Genomic DNA, 22,136 nt, shown 5'->3' with positions numbered 1-22,136 from the left:
GTCATTTTCATCCTCTGGGGCATTTGGGTTGTCTCTTAGTACCCATCCCTGCAGGCAGAGAGATGTACCAATTGTGTTTTCCACATTGCAGGCCTTGGGCTTGAGTTAGGGTTTCCATTAGAAAAGGGGGACTGACCAACCTTACCTTCTTTCCTTGCTTCTTGTTTATTTATTTATTTGAAAGGCAGAGAGAGAGAGAGAGAAGAGAGAGATCTATCCACTGGTTCACTCCCAGGTAGCCACAACAGCCAGTGCTGAGCCAGGCCAAAGCTAGGAACCAGTAACTCCGTCCATGTCTCTATGTGGGTGGCAGGGGCCCAAGTAGTTGGGCCATCATTTGCTGTCTCCCAAGTGCATTAACAGGAAGCAGGGCTGGAAGCAGAGTAGCCAAGACTGAAACTGCATTCTGAGATGCAGTGCAGGTACCAGTGGCAGCTTAACTCACTGCACCACAGTGCCCACTCCAAGGCTTGTATTTTCTTCCCATACTCTGCAAGCACTCAGCTTTCTGTGGTCTCACTCTTGGAAATAAAGAGAGACTTAATAAGAAAAAATCAGTGTGAGCCTCTCCAGGCTTCTTTCTAGGACACATTTTTTCTTTTCATGTTTGTGGGTTCACACACACTCCCTGGGAGCATTTCCTGTAACCTAAGATACTGTAAAGTATAACTCAGTATTAGTAACAGGTTTTCAACATAAAACAATGTACTTTTAAAAATCTCATCCACATCTTAGAAATGTTGGTGTGAAAACAGAATAAATTTGGTGCGACAGTGTGGAATATGTTTTTAAATGTGCTTAAGCTTATTTGGATCGATCTGCCTCCTCCCCTTTAGCATGGGGGATGTGGTGAGGATAGAATGGAATATTTCAAAGTCCAGAATATTAGACCAGAGTGATGCAGAGAAGTAGTTTACTAGAGTTAAAATTTTTTTCCAAAGCCAGGCACATATATGTCTGGGCCGAAAATGACAATTTTCGGAGAGATCCATCCACTGAAATCTCTTAGCTAGGAATCCTTCTGAATTCCCATCTCAGGATAAGTAGGTCTGCAGCCATGCTGTCTGTTCTGATTTTGAGATATCACTGGTGGTGCTTGTTATCTACCTCTGGGGTTACTTTCAATTTTAAACAAAAAAATGTAATCCTTGTAATTTTCCCATGTATGTCATGGATGATGGGGCAGTGTTATAAAATTGAATGAGTAGTCAGAGTAGCTCCACTACAGAAGGTCAGAAATCACTGGGGTAGACATTTTCTTCCATTTGCAGAAAATTGCCTATTCTCAAATAGGTAGGTCAAGTGCAGGAAGAACCACTACTTGAGGTAAAATTTCCTTTCCACACGTGGCTTTCTGCCTGTTAGGACCGGCAGCCAAGAGCTGCACAATTTGAACATCCTGCTGTCTTCTCACTAGTAGTGTTTTTGGCTATCTGCATGTAGTAAGATGCATTTGTTTATGGTGGAACTCCCTCTCACGGCCACAAATACTTGGACAGCCAGAATGGCCATAGAGAGCAAAGTGCCATTCTTTATTTAGTAGCAAAAGAAAATCAGACTGTGAGAAATGAGCTGCCCAAGGTAAAACAGCCCATAAGGGTCCGGCACGGCCAGGTCTTCTGAACATGTCAGCAGGTGCACCATTCCTGTCCCAGAGCACGTTGCTAAGATTATGGTTTGCTCTACTGCCCTGGGACATTTGTGTTCATTTAGGTTCCTGCCGGAATGCTGAGTAAGTTAGAGACTCAGGCCTCAGGTTAACGGTTCTGAAGCTGTGTGGCATAAACAGCAGAGAGAGCCACTGTGCTCCCCCAGGTTGCCTGACGGCCTTGTTGTAAACAGCTGGGAGAACTCTTTTTCCATACGCCCAGCAAAAGGGTATGTTTCCAGCAGCTCCTAATCTAACAGAGTGAGTTGTTGGGATGCTCAGGGCACTTACTTGCACCTGGAGCAGGTGCACAGAAGGAGCCTGGCTCTGGGCACACCGAGTGGCCCCTGCTCAGGTCTATGGGAGTCTCCCTGGCATTTCTTTGGAATCCATAGAGCCAATCCCATATACTCTTCTGCAGTTACTCTTCAGAGTTGCCATCAGCCAGGCGGACATGAAGTCTGGGCTGCTGTTTTCCAGGCTCCCTTAGCTTTGTGGGGACCCCAGACAAGTTGTAAGGCTTGTTCTGGGCTGAGGAAGGTGCCCCTGGTCCTTCTTAAGCCATTATCTGTTTCAGAAATCACCTGGAGAACACTTGCAGGCCTCTCCTTTTGGGTTAAGTGGCTTGGGGGCTGGTCCCAAGAGAACCGAGCGAGTGATGCAAGTGATGTTGGGGTCTTCTTCACAGTGCCAGAGTAGGTGTGACTGAGCATGTTTTCTGTCCACTGGTGATCCTCAGAGGAATGGATGGAACAGGTGGCCGGTGAAGCCCTGAGACGCTGAGATCCATGTGTGTCCGGCTCAGATCAGCTTCAGGGCATGTGCGCACACACATGCAGGTTGTTGAAAAATCCCATCTGCTTCGAGGTTTCCTTTTTTTTTTTTTTCTTCCTGGCACATCTTCAGTATCTGAAATGTTTCAGATCATAAAAATTAACTCAGGAAGGTAGCTTTCGGGTTAGAGTGTTTCACAGGTTGGCAAACAGTGCCTCAGCCGGAAGCGTGCTGTGTGTGAGGGTGTGAGGAAGGAGCAGAGGCATCGCTCTGAGCGCCACGCAGGCCGTTCCGCTGGGGACAAGTCGTCCCATCAGCTTCGACGGCCCTCCTGGGCCAGTCGGCTACAGCTCATGCCATTGCAGAAGCTCACAGTCTGATTGTGCATCCCCAAAAGCTATCACGTGAGGACCCTTAGTTTTTCATTTGCAGGCCAGAGAAATGTATAAAAAGAAAAAACTTATGCTAGTGTTAGGGTTTTTTTTTTTCTCAAGGGTTAATGCAAGCTTTTTGAAAATTACTATGATATTTCTCACAATTATGGGGCAGAGTGTTTGTACTTGGGAGGGTGTAATAGATCTTTTTTTTAGAACCCTAGTAGTTGTTTTGTAGGCTTTTATTATCTCTTAAACTCTTGCCGTTGGCCCCTCCGTATTGGCCCCTGTGTGTGTTTATTCATCACCCCGGGCTCGCTCTGTAAACATGGAAGCAGTCTCAGCTAAGCCTGACTCCCTTTGCCCATGCCCGCCATCTGAACTCCGCAAGGCAGCTGGCAAGGGGCCGATTTAAGGTAGTGTCACTGTTTTGTTCCTGCGCTGTTGGCCTATGGGCCTGGAACACAGCAGCCTTTGCACGTGGACCAGGCAGGAAGCAGGGGCCAGTCCATTTCTCCTGTCCTGGGAAAGACACAGAACCAGCTCTCAAGAGTTTGGGGTCCTTGGTGGTGATTCTGTTCTTGGTTCCCTTCCTGCTAAACGCCTTGGTAGACCGCTCTCGGGATCATACACGCCTCCCGAAAAAAAAGGAAGCCCCTTAGCCCTGCTCATTGTATCATCCCCAAGTAGTCTGTGTTTGTACACATATGTATTTTTTAACTGAAGAAGCAAAATACCCCTGCCCTTGTACACAACCCTTTTAACAAATTGTTTATTATTGTATCCAGGTAACAAGCATGGTAAGTATTTTCACCAAACTGAGTACTCTGTATTTTAGCTGTGCTTGGCAGAATTTTTTTGGCTAGCTGTGTGCTACCAGCCTTGGCTTTTCTAGAAAAGACCCACCTGGGGGACACACGACTCCCTTATCTGTGGCGTCCCTGAGAAGCCGCGGGGCGGCTGGCGTTCCTGAGGAAGCATGTGCCCCTCAGCATGCTGCTTGGCCCCGTGCCCTGCCCGCCTGCCCCCCACCCCACCCCCCCTCCCGCTGCTGCTGAGCTGCCCCACCAGGTGTGTGCCAGGGCCGCCAGGCCTCGCATGACCCCAGCAGCTCCTGGAGCTGCGGCCCTGGGACAGGTGGGATGCCTGTGCTCTGTGGACGGGCCTGACCTCCTCCCATCTGTGTGCACAGAAGCAGGCCTCCCCCGCCCCCTCCCCAAGTGGAATGTGTTAAGTAATTGGAAAAATTTCCTTCTGGAAGCTGAAAAAATAAATACGTTGTCCACTCTTCTGAGGCTTCCTATTCTGTTGGAAAATGGATTAAGTTTTTTTTTTTTTTTTTTAAGCCTTGCCGCTGGGTATTCTCAGTAACCGCTCAGAGATACGGTGGCTGGCTGTGTCCTAGCCTTCTGGCTGTGTTTATTTATCTGTGCATGTTGGCTTTCCCGGCCCCTTTTGTGGCTCTGTATTTTAGTCCATGTGCTCGTGGCTGTGCCTATGTAACCTGCCTGGTAGCCTTGCCTTCTGTATTGAGCCCGTGTGTCACTGTCACCTTCAAGGATCAGACTGCGAAGGATAAAGCCCTGCAGCACATGGCGGCTATGTCGTCTGCCCAGATTGTCTCGGCCACTGCCATCCACAACAAGCTGGGGCTGCCTGGGATTCCACGCCCAACCTTCCCAGGGGCGCCGGGGGTAAGTCATGCGCTGGATCCGGCAGTGGTGGGGGTGGCACTGGCCGGCTCGAAGCCCCTCCACCTGGTGCTTGTTACTCATTGGGTCAGGTGCAGGTGCAGGTAGATGTGCTGAACTGACGCTGGGTGCAAAATGGTGAAAGAAAGAAGGGAGGGAAGGCAGGGAGCTAGAGAGAAGCTGAGGGGAGGAGCAAGGAAGACCAGGAGAAAGGAGGGACAGGGGAGGCTCCTTAGTCCCCAAGGACCTAGAATTCAGTGTCACTCACACGGTGGCCATGCAGGTTGTGAGCCGCCTCTTCTGCCCCCATTGTCTTCATCCTGGCCCTGGGTCTCTGTCCTTTTATCCTCAGGGCCACTTTATATCTTTCTGGCAACTAGCTGCTCACGCTGCAAGGTCTTGTGTTTTCGTTCTGATACCTACCAAGGGCTGAGAAGCTTTATGATATAATCTCTTCTGATCCTCACAGCAATCTTCAAATGCCTTTTACTGTTATTGGCATTTTACAGAGAAGAAAGCTGAGGCCTGTCAGTAAGACAGCAAGAGTCTGCGTAACTTGATCATAGCCCAGTGCACTCTGCTGTTGGGATTCGACACCAGGGCTGTGGGACCCCACAGGCTGCCTTTCCTCTTTCCACGCACACGCCGCCTGTCAGCCTCAGGGAGCATCAGGTGCCAGAGGCCTCGGGAAGCTCGCAGATGTGGCTGTGTTGCTTCTGGGAGCTCCCGGCCCCCTTGTTCCGAGCTTTGTCCTCTGCCAGGCGGGGTCTTTGGTGCTGTTAGCCAGAGAGCACTGCAGAGTGGAGGTGGGGATGGAGGTGGCGGGCAGGTAGGTGCTTGGATCTTGGGTCCAGCAGTCAGTGGGAATGTCTGGGAGCCCCTGCGTGCCCCCAGGTCTCTGGAGGTGCAGTGAGAACACTGACGCAGGGCTGCCTGCCCTCCTGCAGGAGGACTTTCAGAAAGAGCCCAGGGCAGTGCTGGATTTCTGAGCAGGTTGGGCTGTGATCAGTGCAGTGCTGACCACATCTGCACTGGGGAAGAAGGTTCTGCAGCTGGCAGGTGATCAGGACGTGCCTTCCTTGGCATAGGCTGCTGTGTGTAGACACCCCGAACTGTGCTGCCAAGTGAGCTCAGAATCCTGAAACCTCTGTGTTTTGCCTTCCAGTTCTGGCCGGGAATGATACAAACAGGGCAGCCAGGATCCTCACAAGAGTAAGTCTGAGAAGGGGCTGGCACCAACCACAGCCCCCTGCCCGGGGCACATATCTCCCAGGGCCACACTGTCTTGGAGCCCTGGGCTCCCTAAAGTCATCCCTTCCTTGCCATCTACTGAGGCCAGTGTCCTCTCGGGTCTGGAAGAAGCAGAAGCACCTCTCTCCCACCCTAAGGATGAGCGATTGTCCAGCAAGAAACCAGAAGTGGGACCCTGTACCCTCGTGACTTTGGGGGCAAGAGCATGGAGCCAGAGAGAGCAGTGGAGGCCATCCTACAACCCTGTTCATTCTGGCTTTCCTGGGATGGGGGTTGAGGGTGGGGCTAGCCTTGGGGCAGGAGAAGCAACCTCAGTAAACCAGAAGATGAATACAATTTGGGGATAACAGAGAGGAGATCCTACTTACATGTTCTCAAAAGAACTTGAACTACTTGGCTTAGGGAAGGAGAGCCCAAAGCATGTCCCAAACCTTGCATGGGAATGGGGGTCCGTGACCTCAGTCTTAGCAGGGATAAGAGAGGTTCAGAGGCAGATGTCACAGCTCATGGACTCGGGCTGACATCTGTTCAGCGTGTCCTGCTAAACTGGCACAAGGCTCATGCATGGACCCTGGCACCCTCCCACAGTTGGAGAGAATGAGTGCCTCTGTCTTGGCACAGCGGCCTGGGATGTGCTACCCGCTGTGGCCAGGGACCCCTCCAGGGGCAGGGGTGCTGAGAAGCCGAGCACAGGCAGTCCCAGTTTCTGACCCTGTCACCTCTCTATCCCTAGCGTCAAGCCCTTTGTGCAGCAGGCCTACCCCATCCAGCCAGCAGTCACGGCGCCCATTCCAGGTGAGTGTCCCTGGATGGCCCCTTGCAGCTGACAGCCAGGCCTGCTCATCTCAGTCACAGACATCATCTCCTCCCACTGCCAAAGCATGGGTGCCCCCCCCACCTCAAGGAAAAGGTTAGCCTGAAGCTCAGGAGTCACAGGGGTGTCCCCTGCTAGGTGCTGGCTCCCCTCAGTCATCTCCCAGGACTGTCGACGGGACAGGAGCTCTGATCACTTTCACTTAGGATGCTGCATCTTCCTTGCTCAGGGGAGTTGCTGGGACCCTTTCCTCCTCGGAATGTGGCCAGATTGGGCAGACTGGATCCTGAGGGTGGACGGGGTTCAGGGCACGCTTTCTTAGATGGGGGCATTTCCTTTCCTAGTACCTTTCTCTAAAGGAGAGTTTCCATGGAAGCCCCCTAAAGCAGGAAACACGAATCCGGCTGGCCCACCTGTCGCCCACCCCCACTTATACTCACTCAAGTTGAAATGCTCAAAGCGTGGTATAAAGATCGTTCCTCTCCGTTGCTGATGCCCCAAGCTGAACAAGCATTCACACATTGCCCTTGGCTCCAGGACCACGGAGCATTCTGAGAGAGGGTTCCGTAGTGCTGGTGCCCAGGCTTAAGGAAGGGGATGGACACACACACAGGAAGCGCAGTGACCCATCGTGGTCTCACCAGAAGCATCCCCCCTGCTGACCATTTTCTAACCCTGGGCCTGGTCCCCAGCTGGCCCTTTTGTCCCGGATTAGCTGTCTTGTGTCAGCCCTCAACCTTACTTGAAGGAGCCGTGTGCACTGGGCTGGCCCCTGTCTCTGAGGTCCTCATCCAGAATCCTGCCATTGGCTAGTGGAGTCCTCTGCAGGTGCTGGTGGAGAGCAAGCTGTTTGCCTCTCCTGCCGGGTCATGTTTTGCAGAGGGCTGAGCAGGAGCGAATGGCCAGGCTTTGATGGTGATGGTTGTTCTTCCAGGGTTCGAGCCTGCATCAGCCCCAGCTCCCTCAGTCCCTGCCTGGCAAGGCCGCTCCATCGGCACAACCAAGCTTCGCCTGGTAGAATTCTCAGCTTTTCTCGAACAGCAGCGAGACCCAGACTCGGTGAGTGTTCTCAGAGATGCCTCTTGAATCCAGGTCTTGCTTCCTGTCCCTGTTCCCTCTCCTCTCCCCCTTCTTGCTCCTCTTTGGTCCTTTTCCTCTGCCCTCAGGCCTGACCAATGTCCTGGGTGAAAGAAGACCTGGGAGAGGAAAGCCGAGCACCCTTTGGCTCCCGTGTACCCTTGTTGGTGACTGTGCTGAGCTTTGGAGCTGGTGCTTGCTCTGCTCTGGACCGGAAGCTGCAGGGAATGCTTGTGCTACAGCGAGGGCCCTTGGCTGGTGCTTGTGCTTAGTAAGCCCAACAACAGGCAACATTCACTGAGCGTTGCCACAGGGCTGGTCTTATGCAAAGGTATTTAGATAGTCGATCACATCTTGTCCTCATGAGAACCCTATGGGGTAGGTGCTCTTGCACAGAAGAGGAAGCAGACACGTCCGCCCCTTCCTCATAGTCACGCAGTCAGTATCTAGGATTAGAGATCAGACTCTAGTCTTTAATACTGCGACGCCTGAGCACTCAGCCATTATTCTGTACTGCTTTTCCGGGTATGTGCTTTGTCAAGATAGCAAGTTGTTGCCTTCTTCAGGAGAAAAACAAAGTGGTACTTCAACAGCTTGCCATAGCGTGCAGTGCATTATAATGTCATAAATCCCAGTAACATTGGCATTCGGACTCTGTTTGTCATTTTCTTCTCTTCTGTCTCCCCCGCCCCATCTTGTACCCAGCAGCCCATTGTTTCTCTGCCAGACCCTGTCCTTCCCTGTACATATGTGATCCTCCCTTCTTCCCCAGCCAGCAGGCTCCATACCCTTTCCTCACACCCACTCCTTGGCTGTGAGTGTGAACGTTGCGTCTGTGTGTGGGTGAGCTTGAGGCAGATACTGAAGGAATCCTGCATTGGTCGTTGGGATCCTCACCAGCTCCTTCCACGTGCTCCATCTCCCTCGCCCCCCATCTCCGAGGTTCCCAGACTCAGATCCTGGGCTCGCTGGCTGTGTGCAGCCTGCCTTGCTGCCTGTCTGGTATCAGGAACATGTTCACAGTTTGCTGCAAACCTGCCGGGGTTCAGGGCAGTCGGAGGTGACCACCCACAGGAGCCTGTGAGCTCTTGCTCGTTGTGAAGACTCCTTGAGTACACAGAGGAAGCACTGGGCAGAGGGGCTTCAGCAGCCATCCCCCGAGTGGAGCAGGGGCACCTTCCGAGTGGTCCACAGGGGTCTCATGTCTGGTGAGCTCTGGGAGCTGGTAGAAAAAGAGCTGCTTCAGACTCAGGAAGGAAGCAAGGAAAAGATGGAAAGTAGATCCTTGGGCCCATCAGGGCAGGTGCAGGAGCCTGAAGCTGTTGACACTAGGAAGGAAAGAAGGCCGAGTGGATCCTCTAGCGTGGCGAGGGGTTAGGGCTCTCATTTGAGGGCATTCAGAGAGAAACAGGATTTATGCCTGCTGTTTTTTTCTGAGAAGTTTGCATGGTTTTCTGGCTGCAGCCTGGGCTTTGGCCAGGATAAGGTGTCTGTGTTTCCAGGACACCTGACTGTTTACAGAGTGCTTTATCACTGTTTCTGTGCCCAGAGAGCCCCACAAGAGGTTCTGTTTTCTCCATTTCACAGATGACCAAACTGAGGCCCAGACATATTCGGTAGCTTACTTGGAATATTTAGCCAGTAGGCAGAGGAACCAGAGGCCCAGCTCTTCTATTTTGGTTTCCTCTTTTCATTGCTGTAAATCACTGACTCCCCCTTTCAAGGTCTGCTGGATTGGCTCTTCAGTCTGAATGTGTCCACTGTGAGCAAATCTCTCTCTTCCTCTGCCTGTGCTCCAAGACAATGGAAAGCAAAAGCCCCAAGACGACTTTAGTTGTCCTGGCTATAAGACTATAGAATTTTTTTTTATCACAACAGCAAAAAAACTGTTTAGTTAAAAAAAGACAGTGGTATCCCCTTCATGATAACTGTGCTCTCCAGCTGTGAGCCTGTGAGGGCTCAGAATACTCTCTCTATCTTTGTGGGGTTCTTAGTGTTTGTTGGGCTCAGCACTTGGAAACCCTGGTAGGGTCTGTTCACTACATTCTGTTAGGTCTGGCTGTGCACCTGCACATGCAACGGTCTGGACAGAAGAGTCTCCCTGCAGCCCAACAGCCACAGTCCCTGCATTGTGGGGTTTAAGTGGGAGATGGATAGGAAATAAATAACTACTCCCTACAAGTTCCTTGTGCAGTGAGGAAGACTAGAGTGAGCAAGGGCACAGGGCAGGGGCTGCCTTGAGGAGGTGCCCCTTCACCTGAGAAGTGGAATGTCAGCCTGGGAAAGAACCAGGCAGAACGTTCCAGAGATGATGAGCCTGGAGTCTATAAGGCAGTAGATGACACTGGTGAATGTTTTGGTAAAGTCAGGGCCTACCCAATCCTGGCATCTGAATGGTTCAACTGGATTTGGCCTTTGATCTTTAAAGAAATCAGATCAGACCCAACACATGACTTCAAAGGCCCTGGTGGCAATCAACCGCCTTGGGCCCTTTGGGAAAATAATTATATTCCAGAGGCTTTGAGTTCGGGGCTGGGAGAAATTGAACTTCATTCCACAAGGACCTTTTGAGCCCCTCCTTTGGCTGCCCCAGGTAAAGGTGTTAGCGACTCAGCGGCAGAGGCAGCAAAGTCCCCACCCTTGTGGAGCCCACCTGGTGGTGGAGATGCCAGATGAACGCAGTCTGCCAGGGAGGCTCAGTGCTTGTGCAGAGTCACGTCCTCCCTCGCAACTGAGTTACTCGCTCTTAGAGTAAAATGTGAATTCTAGCTGGTAATAATACCCTCTATCACATAGGTGGTTATTTTTGGTTTGTTCGATGCTATTAAATGCCGTCTATCTGATACTCCCAGCCACTGTATCACTGTTATGAAATTATCTTGCTATGACCTCAGTCTCAATTGCTGATGCTGCTTCTCATATGCCAATGCTATGAGCACTCATTTTGCAATTAAATACAAATGAATTGAGCATGTACAGATGAATACAAAGCAGACTGTGAATAGGGTATGTAGTTGGTTTTAGTGCAAATGTGAGGACCTGAAGGATGGTTCTTGTGCTAGAGAAAAAAAAAATGGTGGTTGACTAATTGGAAAGGGGAAGAACTGACAAAATTATTTAAGGAATTTGACAGTGTCTCAAGGACCAGCCTCTCAAATTATGTAATGGGTGCTTTACTGGGCAAACACAAGCTGTTCTTGCCACCAGTGTAATGGTACTTCAAGACTAAGGTTATGCTGAAAAAATGTGTAGAATGTGGATGGTTTCTTTGGCTTTGACTTTTTGTGAATACTTAGACTTTAATTTTACTGTACAGATATTTTTGTTGAATGGTGGGAAAACTAAAGTCATGTAAAATAGGGCTAGAGTTAGGGTTAGGGCTACAGCTAGAGTTAGTTCTAATAAATTTGGATGTACCATACTTAATCCACCATTGAACATATTAATTTGATAAGGAATGCAACAAAGTGGCTAATAACGAAAGGGTCCTAGACAAATTCAGCTTTCTGTTTAGATTTTCCAAGTCTTTACTAGGTGCAGATGTGTACAGATAGCTCCCCCTACTCTGTAATGGCTCATTGCAACGATGGGCTTCTAAGACACATTTAGAACAGATCTTATAGGTAGGCAGTGCTAACCAAGATAAACAAATTCAGTAGCCAGGTGCAGTGATAACTGGTTTTCATTCGTGATTTCTTTCATCCTTAAAACAGCTCTCTGAAGTAGGTGGGTATCTTCCCCTCTACAGGTGAGGTTCGGAGAGATTGCTGTCTAGACAGTGGCAGGCGCCAGCTCTAAGGCCCTGGCTACTGGTACCATGCCCTGTGAGGACATACCTGGGTGGCAGTACAGCCGAGAGCCTCAATCTAGGGCTGCCTCCTTTAGTACTAGCATTTATTTTTAAATTAATTTTATCTTCATTGGAAAGCAGACACATACATACCAAGAGAGAGACCTTCTACTGGGTCACTCCCCAAATGTCTGCAACAGTTGGTGCTGGGCCAGCCCAAATCCAGGAGCCAGGAATGCCATCCATGTATCCCACATGGGTGTTAGGAACTCAACCACTTAAGCTATATCACCTGCTGCTTCCCAAGGTGCCCCCTTAACAGGAAGTTAGAACTGGGAGCACAGCTGGAAACTCCAAACCAGGCACTCTGATAGGAGATACAGCCGTCCCAAGCAGGGTCTTTGGTTTTGTTTTAAGATTTATTTATTTATTTGATGGGCAGAGTTACGGAGACAGTGGAAGAGAGAGAGAGAGGTCTTCCATCTGCTGGTATGCTTCCCAGATGGCCACACTGACCAGGGCTTGGCCAGGCTAAAGCCAGGAGCTTCTTCCAGGTCTCCCACAAGGGTGCAGGAATCCAGGGACTTGAACAATCTTCTACTGTGTTCCCAAACACGTTAGCAAGGAGCTGAATTAGAAGTGGAGCAGCTGGGACCCACACCCATATGGACCCACACCCAGCACCCCTATGGGATGCCGCTGCTGCAGGCTGCAGCTTAACCCACTGTGCTACAGTGCCAGCCAGTCTCCTCCATCCCCCACCCCCCAAAAGAAAAAAAAAAAAAAAAACAGGGAGCCTTAACTACTGTGCCAAACCCCTGCCCCAGACTAGCGCTTTCTGGAAATAAACATTTTGACTTACCATCTATGACATCATTGCCATCACTAAAGGATTCTTCGCAATTGTACCCATCCTCGCAGTAGTAACACTACTGTTAGTATCGATACTTAGCATTTTCTGTGTGCCAGCTGCACGCATTAGCTAACATAGTCCTTATGGAGTAGTTTGCTGGTATTAGTCAGCCAACTAACCTTGGAAATGGGATACAGATCTTTGTCGGCTGACTCCACGTCCTGAGATTGTGACCAAAAGGCTGTATGCTCCATTTGTGATCGATGAGTAGCTTGTTTTTGTAGCCCAAGGGCTGTAAAGAGCTAATGGAAGAATAATCAGGGGGATGGGTGCCCCCTGCTGGCTGTGCCTCATGGGCACACAGGGGAAATTGGTGGTTGTTTATGTTGGTGGAGGACCAGCAAGTCTGTCCCTCTGTTACCTTTGGCCTCTACTGGAAGCTAAGAGAAAAACAGCAGAAGATGAAAAAGGAAGGAAGAGTCTAAAAAACAAAGACTGTTTTACAAGTGGTTAGTAATGCTTGAAAATAGACTTTCTACCTGATTTCAGCGTTGCCTATCGAAGGACTTCATGTGCTAAATATGAGATCCAGTACCCAGGGTTGGCCATTTAAAAGGGCATTGCCTGGATTCAGGGCCCTGCTTTTGAATGCAGAGTTCTGCAGCTTCTGCTGTATACACTGGAAAGTCTGTCCCTGGGGAGTGTAGGCTCACTCCTGTCTGGGCCTGAGGAGTAGTTTTCCTGATGAAGCCCAGAGCAGCCCACCCCCTCCTCCTGGGTGTGGGGAGGGCATAGCAGGTCCCTGCAGCCCCCACAGCGCAGCCACATCCTGCTGCACAGCTGGCAAGCCCCTGCCTGTGCACACTCCTCGGGCTCCAATTGCACATTGAATGTCCAAGTGCTGGCATGGGCAGGAGCCCTGAGCAGGAGGTGTGCGTGAAGGGCTTGCTTAGGCAGGAGTTACACACTGCAGAAGGGAGTACTGGGGGCGAGTAGATTGTTCCCTGTAGAGTTTGAAGAACCCCCAGAAGAAAAATTCCGTGGTGTGGTACCGGAAAGGCAGCTCGGCTCGGTGTCGGAAACCCGTTTGACTGTTGTACTCCTTGGGATGTTCGTGGTGTGAGTGCCCCAGCACGCAGCAAGCTGTGTGACAAGCTCTGGGTGCCAGGCCCTTTGACACAGGTACTGTGACAGTGCCCCATCTGTACGTCAAGCCCTGGTGCCTGAGAAATGTTAGGTAACAGATCAAGAACCTCTGCCAGGATCTGTGGCCGTGCCAAGGTTTGACTCACCCTGTACCCTTCACACTGGACTTCTGAAGAAATAAAGACATTATTCAGAAGGGAAAACAGCCGCTTCCAACGTGTGAGCCCCGAGCGAGGCCCTTCACACTGGGTAGAGAGCCGGCCTGAGCTGCGTCCTGGTTCCTTCTCCAGCCCCTGGGTCTGTGATGCCTCTCAGGCTGGGGAAAGGAGGGAGGAGAAGCCAGGAGCGTTCGCAGCTGTGTTTCCCAGCAGGTTTCCCAGCAAGCCCTGGTGATGTCATCGTCTGCTGGAGCGAGGGGACTGGCCTCTGAATTCTCACCACTGAGGGAGATTTGCAGCAAATCAATGACTTCCTAGCTCAGCCTCTTTCCAGTCTGTAAAGTGGGTGTAACAGGATCACTCGCCTGTGTTACTGTGGTAGTTACATTCAGTCCTGTCCTTAGACGAACTGAGCACTCCACAATATTGTAAAAAGATTCGTTTATTTTTTTGAAAGGCAGAGTAAGAGAGAGAGAGATTCCCATCTGCTGATTTCAACCCTCCTCAAAAGGCCACAGCAGCCAGGTCTGGGCCAGGCCATAGCCAGGAGCCAGGAGCCAGGAACTCCATCCTGGTCTCCCACTTGTGTGGAAGGGACCCAAGCACTGCTGCTTTCCCAGGCACATCAGCAGAGGGCTGGATGGGAAGTGCAGTGTAGACAGTGAATTTGCAGGTCAGAAGTCCACAGGCATACACCAAAGGGAGGGGAGATGTTTCCTCTTTCGCATTCCTATGCTGCCCCTAAGTAGGTAAGCATTGCTGTTACATTCTTCTGACTCTAGAGATGTGCATGCACGTGCAATCTGAGTGTGTGCTCTGTGTTTCGGAAGAGCTGCGATGCCAGGGCTGCAGCAGGCCTGAGGATGGGCCCAAGGCAGGGGAGCAGAGTCGCTGAGCCAGGTGATGGGTGATGGCAGACACACCCGGGCAGGAGTTGGGCTGGGCGTGGGGTGGTGGGGAATGGCACTAGAGAGAAATGTGCGGATAAAATTAAATGGCTCTGGGGATTAATTAGCTGTGAGCGGAAGAGTATGGATAGAAATGACTGAGCTTTTGAGACTGGCAAAGCTGATATAATTCAAAGAGGCTTGATATAGAGGAGGAAGCAGGATTGCTGAGAACTGCTTCAGCAAGCCTGCCGCTCCTCCCCCTAGATAAAAGTGTGGAGATTGGCGCTGGACACATAGGGGCTTGGGCAGTTTAAGAAACTCTGCCCAGGATTTAGCTAGCAGAGGGCGGGTTTGGCTATTAGAACTTTTTCTGTATGAGTCCAATGGCTCATGGAATTTAGGGGAAAATAACCACAATAATCATCCTTCAGGGCCTCGCCATGCATCCTCTGAGGGTGGGTGAGAGACTGCTGTCTCCCCCACTGCCTGGGGAGTGCAGAAGGCAGGGGCTGTTGCCACCTCTCAGATGGACACTTGGAGAAGGAGGGAAGTCAGGACGCCTGATTTGGACTTCACGGGCGTCAGATTTCCTGGAAGGTGGTCCCCACTTGGGTGAGGGCAGCACCTGACTGAGGAGGCAAGAAGTTTTCGTATTTATTTCCTGGGGCCTCCTGGACACAGGGGTGAGAGCCAGCAATCCCATTGCCTAAGGGAATTGCCTTCTCCCTTCTCGGGGGTGGCCAGGCCTCTGGTTGAGGCTGTACAAAAGTTCCGCAGCTGCATCCTGCAGGTGGTGCACATGAAACCGTATTCCTTTCCATAAAACCATTGGTTAAAAGTAGGCCCGAGGATGGTTTAGTTTGTATATCTTCATGGCTGCTTCCGAAGGCCTGAATTCACAGATCAAAATGCCCGTGTCAGACCTCAGGTCCTGACTGTGGCTTGGTAAACGGAACCTGAGCATCCCTGAGGAAGTGACTCGGGCGAGGCCTGTAGAAGAGAATGGGGAGGATGGTTGTGTTGGCCAGGAATGACGTCTCAAGTCTTGAGGGTCCTGGCCTGAGTCCTGAGCAGGCTGGAGAGGGGCACTGGGTATCCCTGGGGACACTTGGGAACCTATGCTGGCTGCTAAGGCAGAGGCCGCCTGGGCAGACGTGGTTCAGACTGGTCCCCTGACGCAGGCTTGCTGAGGCTGTCATGTTAGTTAGCCAGCAGAGCAGCCTCCGTGCGGCTCACTGTGGCCTGCACAGAACCTGCACCATGGCCCCTGCCGATGAGCGGGCCAGCCGTCATCCCTGTGGCTCAAGTAGGATAAGCAGCTGGCCCCGGGCCACACAGCTCAAAAATGGCCGAGTTCTTTTTTTTTTATAACTTTTATTTAATGAATATAAATTTCCAAAGTACGGCTTATGGATTACAATGGCTTCCCCCCCATATCGTCTCTCCCACCCGCATCCCTCCCCTTTCCCACTCCCTCTCCCCTTCAAAAATGGCCGAGTTCTAACCTGTATGTCCTTAATGTGCTTAGAACAAATGGTCAGGAAGTACAGGTGGCCCTCTCGGTTCCTGGAGGAAGGCTGTGGTTGGCTGTGTCCAGCTTGGGGGCATCTCCCAGGCGTTCCTCATCTGCAAGACCAAGCACTATCTTGCAGTCCAACGCAGGAGGTGGGGTGTCTTCCAGGAGGGCAGCTCAGTGCAGTGTGGTCCCCTGCACCCCTGCAAGGTTGCCTCGCACACACACCCCTGCAGCAGCAGCCTGTGCACTGGATGCTTCTGAGCTGCTCTGGGAGGTCGCCCTCCCTCTTGCTTACCGCCTGGGGCTGAGGCCATTGAGAGCACGTGGAAACCTCCGTTAACAGACACTTCCCAGAGGCCCAGCCAGGCTCCTGCCTGTGGCAGGTCCGCGCCCCACACGTCTGCCTTCCCTGTGGTTTTCCCTCCGCTCAGCCTCAGGGCCACTTCAGCTGCAAGTCTGTGAGGGAGACGCAGCCCCACTGGGGAGATGCTGGTGGCCATGGGAGGCAGGGTCCGTGCATCCTGTTCCTCCTTTCCAATCATGCCTCCTCCTGGGAGGAGCACAGGGCCAGGGCTGCAGCGGCACATGGAGACCAGGTAGCTAGAGCAAGGCTGGTGCCCCTAAAAGCTATGGAGGTCTGGACTCACTGCAGACTCCCTCTCCCAGAGGCCAGGCCCCTCCCTGCCCGCTGCCCGGGGATGGGGCCCTGAATATGCAGATCACCTTCTAGACCTGGCTTCACAGCCATTTCCTGTCCCTGCTGGGCCCAGGGACCTTCACTGGCTGCCCTGAGGGTGGCTGGACACAGTCCGGGCAGGAACGTGACAGGAAGCAAATGCAGGTGATTTGTCCTAGTCCTGTTGCAACTTGTACATTAGAATCCCTTGACGTGAGTTATTTGTCTTGGTTTCTTTAAATTCCTAAATGGATTATAATTTTTCACTTGGTATTACTTGACAGCAGTCATTTTTCAGGGCTTTTTTTTTTTTTTTTTTTACTACGTTCTTCAGATACTTGGAATTTTTAGAAGGAGGTTAGGGCAAGAGTGCCACCTTCGGGTCAGATGGCGCAGTGCAGGGGCGGGTCCGTGGAGGACTGGACATAATCTCTCTCTGCCACATCACAGGTCTCTAGCATAGGATGTCCAGGCGTGTGAATTCAGAGAAGAGGACCCCAGCGCCCACCTGGGGAGGTTAGGCTGTTGTCTGGTCCACAGTGATAGGCAACCTCCAAGCCTCCCCCAGCCCACGTCCATGGATGAAATTGAAGGTCAGGTTTTGAGCTTCAGAGCCGGGGTTCAGGGGTTGGGGGTCTGGGTAGAGTGCGGGGAAGGCAGAGGCCACATCCCACAAGCCTCTGCCCCGGTCACCCTCCATTCCAGAAATCACCCTATCATGTCCAGTCTTCCTCCCTGCATGTGGCAGTATTTCCGTTTCATTGTTGTCAGAGGAACAGCACTGATTCGTTGTCTCTTGTTCCAAGCAAGGGGGGGAAACGGCAGTGATAGTGGATTGCACAGTTAGATGTGCTGTGCCTTATCTCACTTAATCTTCCTGGCACTCCAGGGCCGGCGCCGTGGCTCAATAGGCTAATCCTCCACCTTGCGGCGCCGGCACACCGGGTTCTAGTCCCGGTCGGGGCGCCGGATTCTGTCCCGGTTGCCCCTCTTCCAGGCCAGCTCTCTGCTATGGCCAGGGAGTGCAGTGGAGGATGGCCCAGGTGCTTGGGCCCTGCACCCCATGGGAGACCAGGAAAAGCACCTGGCTCCTGGCTCCTGCCATCGGATCAGCGCGGTGCGCCGGCTGCAGCGGCGGCCATTGGAGGGTGAACCAACGGCAAAGGAAGACCTTTCTCTCTCTGTCTCTCTCTCTCACTGTCCACTCTGCCTGTCAAAAATAAAAAAAAATAAAAAAATTAAAAAAAAATTTAAAAAAAAATCTTCCTGGCACTCCTGTGAAGTAGGAGCTGGCATCTCCCTGGTGTCACTGCTGTGGAGACTGCCACGGAGAGGGCTGAAGGCACCTGACTGGGATGTCTCAGCCAAGAAGAGGCCCCAGCACCAGGCCTCAGGAAAGGTCCCGGCTGCGTGCACCTCACTCCCTTCTGCAGCCTCCCTAACCGGGAGCCAGGGGCCAGTGGCATAGTGTGGCGGGGAGGGAAGTGGGCTGCTGAGTCTGTAGGGGCGTGTTCACCAGCAGCAGCTGCGATGCACAGCAACAGGAGAGGCTATAGCAATAGATGGGGCAGACGAGCGATTCCCCACGGCACAGCCGAAGCCCGTGTGCCATGATTGCATCCGGTGCTGCCAGGCTGCAGGGCCTTCTGTATCCAGGGAGCTTGGGGGTGGGGGGGCGGAGGCTTCACCCCATGAGCGGAGGGCTCTGCTGCTGTCCAGCTGTCCCATTTGAATTGTAGGAAAGCCGTGCAGCCTGACCCCCAGCCCTGTAGGATCCAGGGAACTTGTGACCCGTGAGGAGAAATATCCTGAAGGCCGTTTGGTTTCCTTTTCGAGTTCTTTCTCCGTGGAATTTGAGGATAGTTTTTGAGGGGCTGTGGTTTTACTTAATGGAGCCATCCCTGTGCCACGTGTGCAGACCACGTGGAGCCTGGTGATAGAGAGGGAAAGCCACAGTCTGCTGCCCTCAGCTTGGCCCGGCCCCACGCCTTAGGGCCAGCTGCCTGCAGCCCCTTCAGGCACTTCTTTGTGTCCCTAAATAGCATGCTTTGCCTGTGTATCTCCCAGTGCCAATTTTAGACATCACCTATTGGCTTCTTCCTGTGGACAACTAGGATTTAGCTCTCTAAATTTAGCACACACCCTCCCCCTTCACTCTTCCAGCTCCCTTAGTGGGATTGTATCTTCATTTTTGTCTTAATTAATATCTGGTATTTATATTACAAACCTATGGAAATTTTGCACATAACAAATGTGATATTAAGCCTCTTTTTTTAAAAAGATTTTTATTTTTATTTGAAAGGCAGAGTTACAGAGAAAGAGGGACAGAGAAAGAGGTCTTCTATCCGCTGGTTCACTCCCCAAATGGCTGCAATGGCCAGGGCTGGGCCAGGTCAAAGCCAGGAATCTGGATCTCCATCTGGGTCTGCCATGCAGGTAGCAGAGACCCAAACACTGCGGCCATCATGTGCTGTCTTCCAGGAGCATTAGAGGGGGCGAGCTCAAAAGTGGAGCAGCCAGGACTAGAACCAGAGTTCACATGGGATGCCGGTGTTGGCAGTGGCTTCACCCCACTGCACCCAAATGCTGGCCCCGGGACCGTTTTCTTAATTGCAAAACTTTCTGTTTTTTACCTTCCCAGTGAATCCACAGATATTTTTGTTACCGAATAGCACTGTGTGTTTAATATTGGAAAATGAAATAATTTTAGGAAAAGAACAGATAAATGCTGAGTCAAGTCATGTGAAGGGCAGGAGAGGGCATGCTGACCATCCTTAATAACCCCATATTCTATGTAGGAGTCTGTGGCACATGTATTTCTATGAGCCCTGTAGTTGTAGCTATTAAGGCAATAAGCTGGCTGCATACAGTCGCGCTGTAGATTCTCTGAAGATGAGCACTTTGTTTTGCTGGCTCATGGATTTCTTGGACCTCCTGTAGTGCCTGACAGTTCCTCAGTAATAGGTGTGCTGATTTGCTCTCCTAAATATGCAGAGTGAGCACCTTGTCTGTGGATGGCCAGCTGTGCCTCTGCTGAGTGCCCGGGGACTGTGGGTACTTGAGCGAGGCATGGTTAACCTCTGCTTTGGATCTGGAGACCTCGTGTTGGCGCTGGCTTGTGACGCATGGACACTCTCACTGTGTCCACCATACTCGGGCCCCAGCAGCTGTTTTCTGCCCTTAGGTAGACTTGCCCTTGTTTGTTTTGCTTGTGTGTGCTCCCTTAATTCTGGAGAAGGCACCACTGCTGGAGAGAAAGTGGGGTTTATTTGGGAAGGCAGGAGACAAGTCACCCTAGCCTTCTTACCTTATAAGGAGACCTGGCAGGATGGGACACGCTCAGAGCCTCACCAAATGGCTTTTGGAGTTTTAATTTCATTAAACTTGACCCCAGACATAACAGATTTCTTCTTTTTGGCCTTCTGGATTTGGGCACATAGGGACTCCTGACCTGCCCAGGTTGTTAAGGGGAGAGGGAGTTCTGTTTGTTTCAGAGCTGTGGTCTCCAGGACACCTTCTTTGGTCCTTTGTATTCTTAGAAACCAAGTCACCTCTTGGCAGACCAGAGGCCACTCAGATGCTGGCGGTCAGGGTTTGCTTTCAGGTCACCAGCCCTGGAGGGGCGGTGCCCAATTTCCTCTGGCGAAGACACTCTGCCCCTTTTCTGTTCACTGCAGCCGCTCGGGCCCAGAGGTACCTTCCTCAAAATAGAAACATTTGAGGACTCTGGCAGGCACGTTTGCCAGTCTTTGTGATTTTGTTGCATAGAATTTCAGAAATGCCGTTTAGCCCCATCCCCCAACAATCGACCTTCAGGAAAAGGTGATCTTGCAGTATTACCTCGGGGAGACAGTGTGGGTTTTGCAGCAAACCCAAGTGCTTTGGCACTGACAGATCCAAGTTTTATTCTGAACTCCGGGCCCACTCCCAGATGCACGCACTTGGGGAGGTCGGTTGTCCCTCAGCTTGTGTTTCCTTCTCTGCAAAGTGATTTAATGAAGTCCACCCCACAGAGTGGTCACGAGGCAAGGATTACCTGAGACCATGCGTTTGGAAAGCACCTTGCTGGCCATGCTCAGGGCGCAGGTGAGCGGCCTGCCACATCCCTGCCGTGGGGATTTGGACAATCACACAGCTCCACAACTTGCTCCCAGCCCTCAGCTTATCTGTGTTTATTTTTTCTTTGCGAGGCAGGAGGGACAGCTAAAGCAGGAAGTTTCTTTTGCTTCTACCCTAGGATCTAGTTAATCTCACGTGAGAATAACCCCAACAGTAGTGATCTTAGCAGCTACCATTTATCGAACACTTCTTATCTGCCAGGCCCTCTGCCAAGCTCCTTCTCTGCGTGCTATTTCCTTTAGTCTCCGGAACAGTTCTGTAATACAGGAGTTTCATCCCCGTTGAACATAGGAGAACACTGAGGCTTCAGGTTCGTGTCTGGCTCCAGAGTCTCGTGCCTTGCCATCGACGCCTTCGCTCTGCCGGTGTCCCCCACAGCTGTGGGGAAGTGTGGCACTGTTTACTGTTACCTTCCCGACCCGTTGACAGGTAGAGGTTAGAGCCGCAGTCGCTGAGTTCCAGCAGTGCAGGCTGGGACGTTTCAGTGTCACGGCTTCCTGACCACCTCCCACCCCACCCCCCCCCCCCCCCCCCGCCCCTGCCTTGCCCGGCACAGCTGGTGAGGCAGGAAGGGGAGTGCCCTCGGCTGGGAGTGCGGGTCAGTTCCCCCGGGGCTGCGGGGCTGCTGGGCTCCTCCATTCCTTCCCCCAGCTCACTGCCTCCAGGAGGCAGGACTGGTGACAACCACACCTCCCAGAGCTGGGTGCAGGCAGAGGTTACTGAGCAAGGTGGCGTGGAAGGACAGACAGATGCCCTGGCTTCTGGGTGATGAAGGAGTGACTCCTCTCACCCTCAGCCCCTGAGGGGTGTTCTCCACACCCTCCCTCTCACCTCTGATGGCTTTTACACCAGCGTCTGCGCCCCCCAGCCCCGCCGTCTGGTTTCTCTCCATCCATTCATGAGACCGGAAGCTCCTTAGTAGTTGCACATCGCATGCATTTCTGGGGGCTTTTGTTTGTATATTGTTGAAAAGAAGATGCAGCCAAAGATATCGTCCCTCCCCACTCCCCGTCCCCCCCCCCCGACCCCCGCCGCCATGCCTTACCTCCACAACACAATGGCTTTTTTCTTTTTTTAAACTTGCACTCCTTCCAGTACACACTGTGTTCCCTACAGTGGTTCACAGGTGCTCAATGGGATCCGAAGTCCACCAGGCAAGTAGTCCATGAGCTGGGACCAAGCAGGTCCTTGAGAGGCTCGGGTTTGTCACTTCCCTTCATCCCTGTTAGGGTTTTTGAAACCTCAGTAGAGATGTCACTCTGATGTGGAGGGCTTGGCCCGCTTCCAGAAGATGCCAGCCCCCTCTGGCTCTGCAGCACTGGCATCAGGTGGGGGTCTGACCTCCTGCCTTGCGGTGTC

General features: G+C 52.0%; 1 protein-coding gene across 20 annotated transcripts in view; it reads left to right on the top strand.

The window, feature by feature from the left end:
- The window catches only part of TEAD1 (TEA domain transcription factor 1), a 281,048-nt gene that overhangs the window by 220,172 nt on the left and 38,740 nt on the right, over nucleotides 1–22,136 (top strand). For 11 of the 20 annotated variants that reach the window (XM_070073221.1, XM_051851597.2, XM_017345459.3 and 8 more), the window contains 5 exons: nucleotides 3,585–3,596; nucleotides 4,356–4,490; nucleotides 5,653–5,699; nucleotides 6,472–6,533; nucleotides 7,487–7,611. In XM_070073221.1, coding sequence (XP_069929322.1) covers nucleotides 3,585–3,596; nucleotides 4,356–4,490; nucleotides 5,653–5,699; nucleotides 6,472–6,533; nucleotides 7,487–7,611 — 381 coding nt within the window. The remainder of the gene's footprint in view (nucleotides 1–3,584; nucleotides 3,597–4,355; nucleotides 4,491–5,652; nucleotides 5,700–6,471; nucleotides 6,534–7,486; nucleotides 7,612–22,136) is intronic. The other 9 variants (XM_051851583.2, XM_051851545.2, XM_051851555.2 and 6 more) reach the window with 1 other exon arrangement.

Source organism: Oryctolagus cuniculus, chromosome 1 (assembly GCF_964237555.1).
Source record: "Oryctolagus cuniculus chromosome 1, mOryCun1.1, whole genome shotgun sequence".
NCBI classification, from domain to species: domain Eukaryota; kingdom Metazoa; phylum Chordata; class Mammalia; order Lagomorpha; family Leporidae; genus Oryctolagus; species Oryctolagus cuniculus.
The sequence above is the reverse complement of the archived record's forward strand: the minus strand, read 5'-3'. Positions and strand labels throughout refer to the sequence as shown.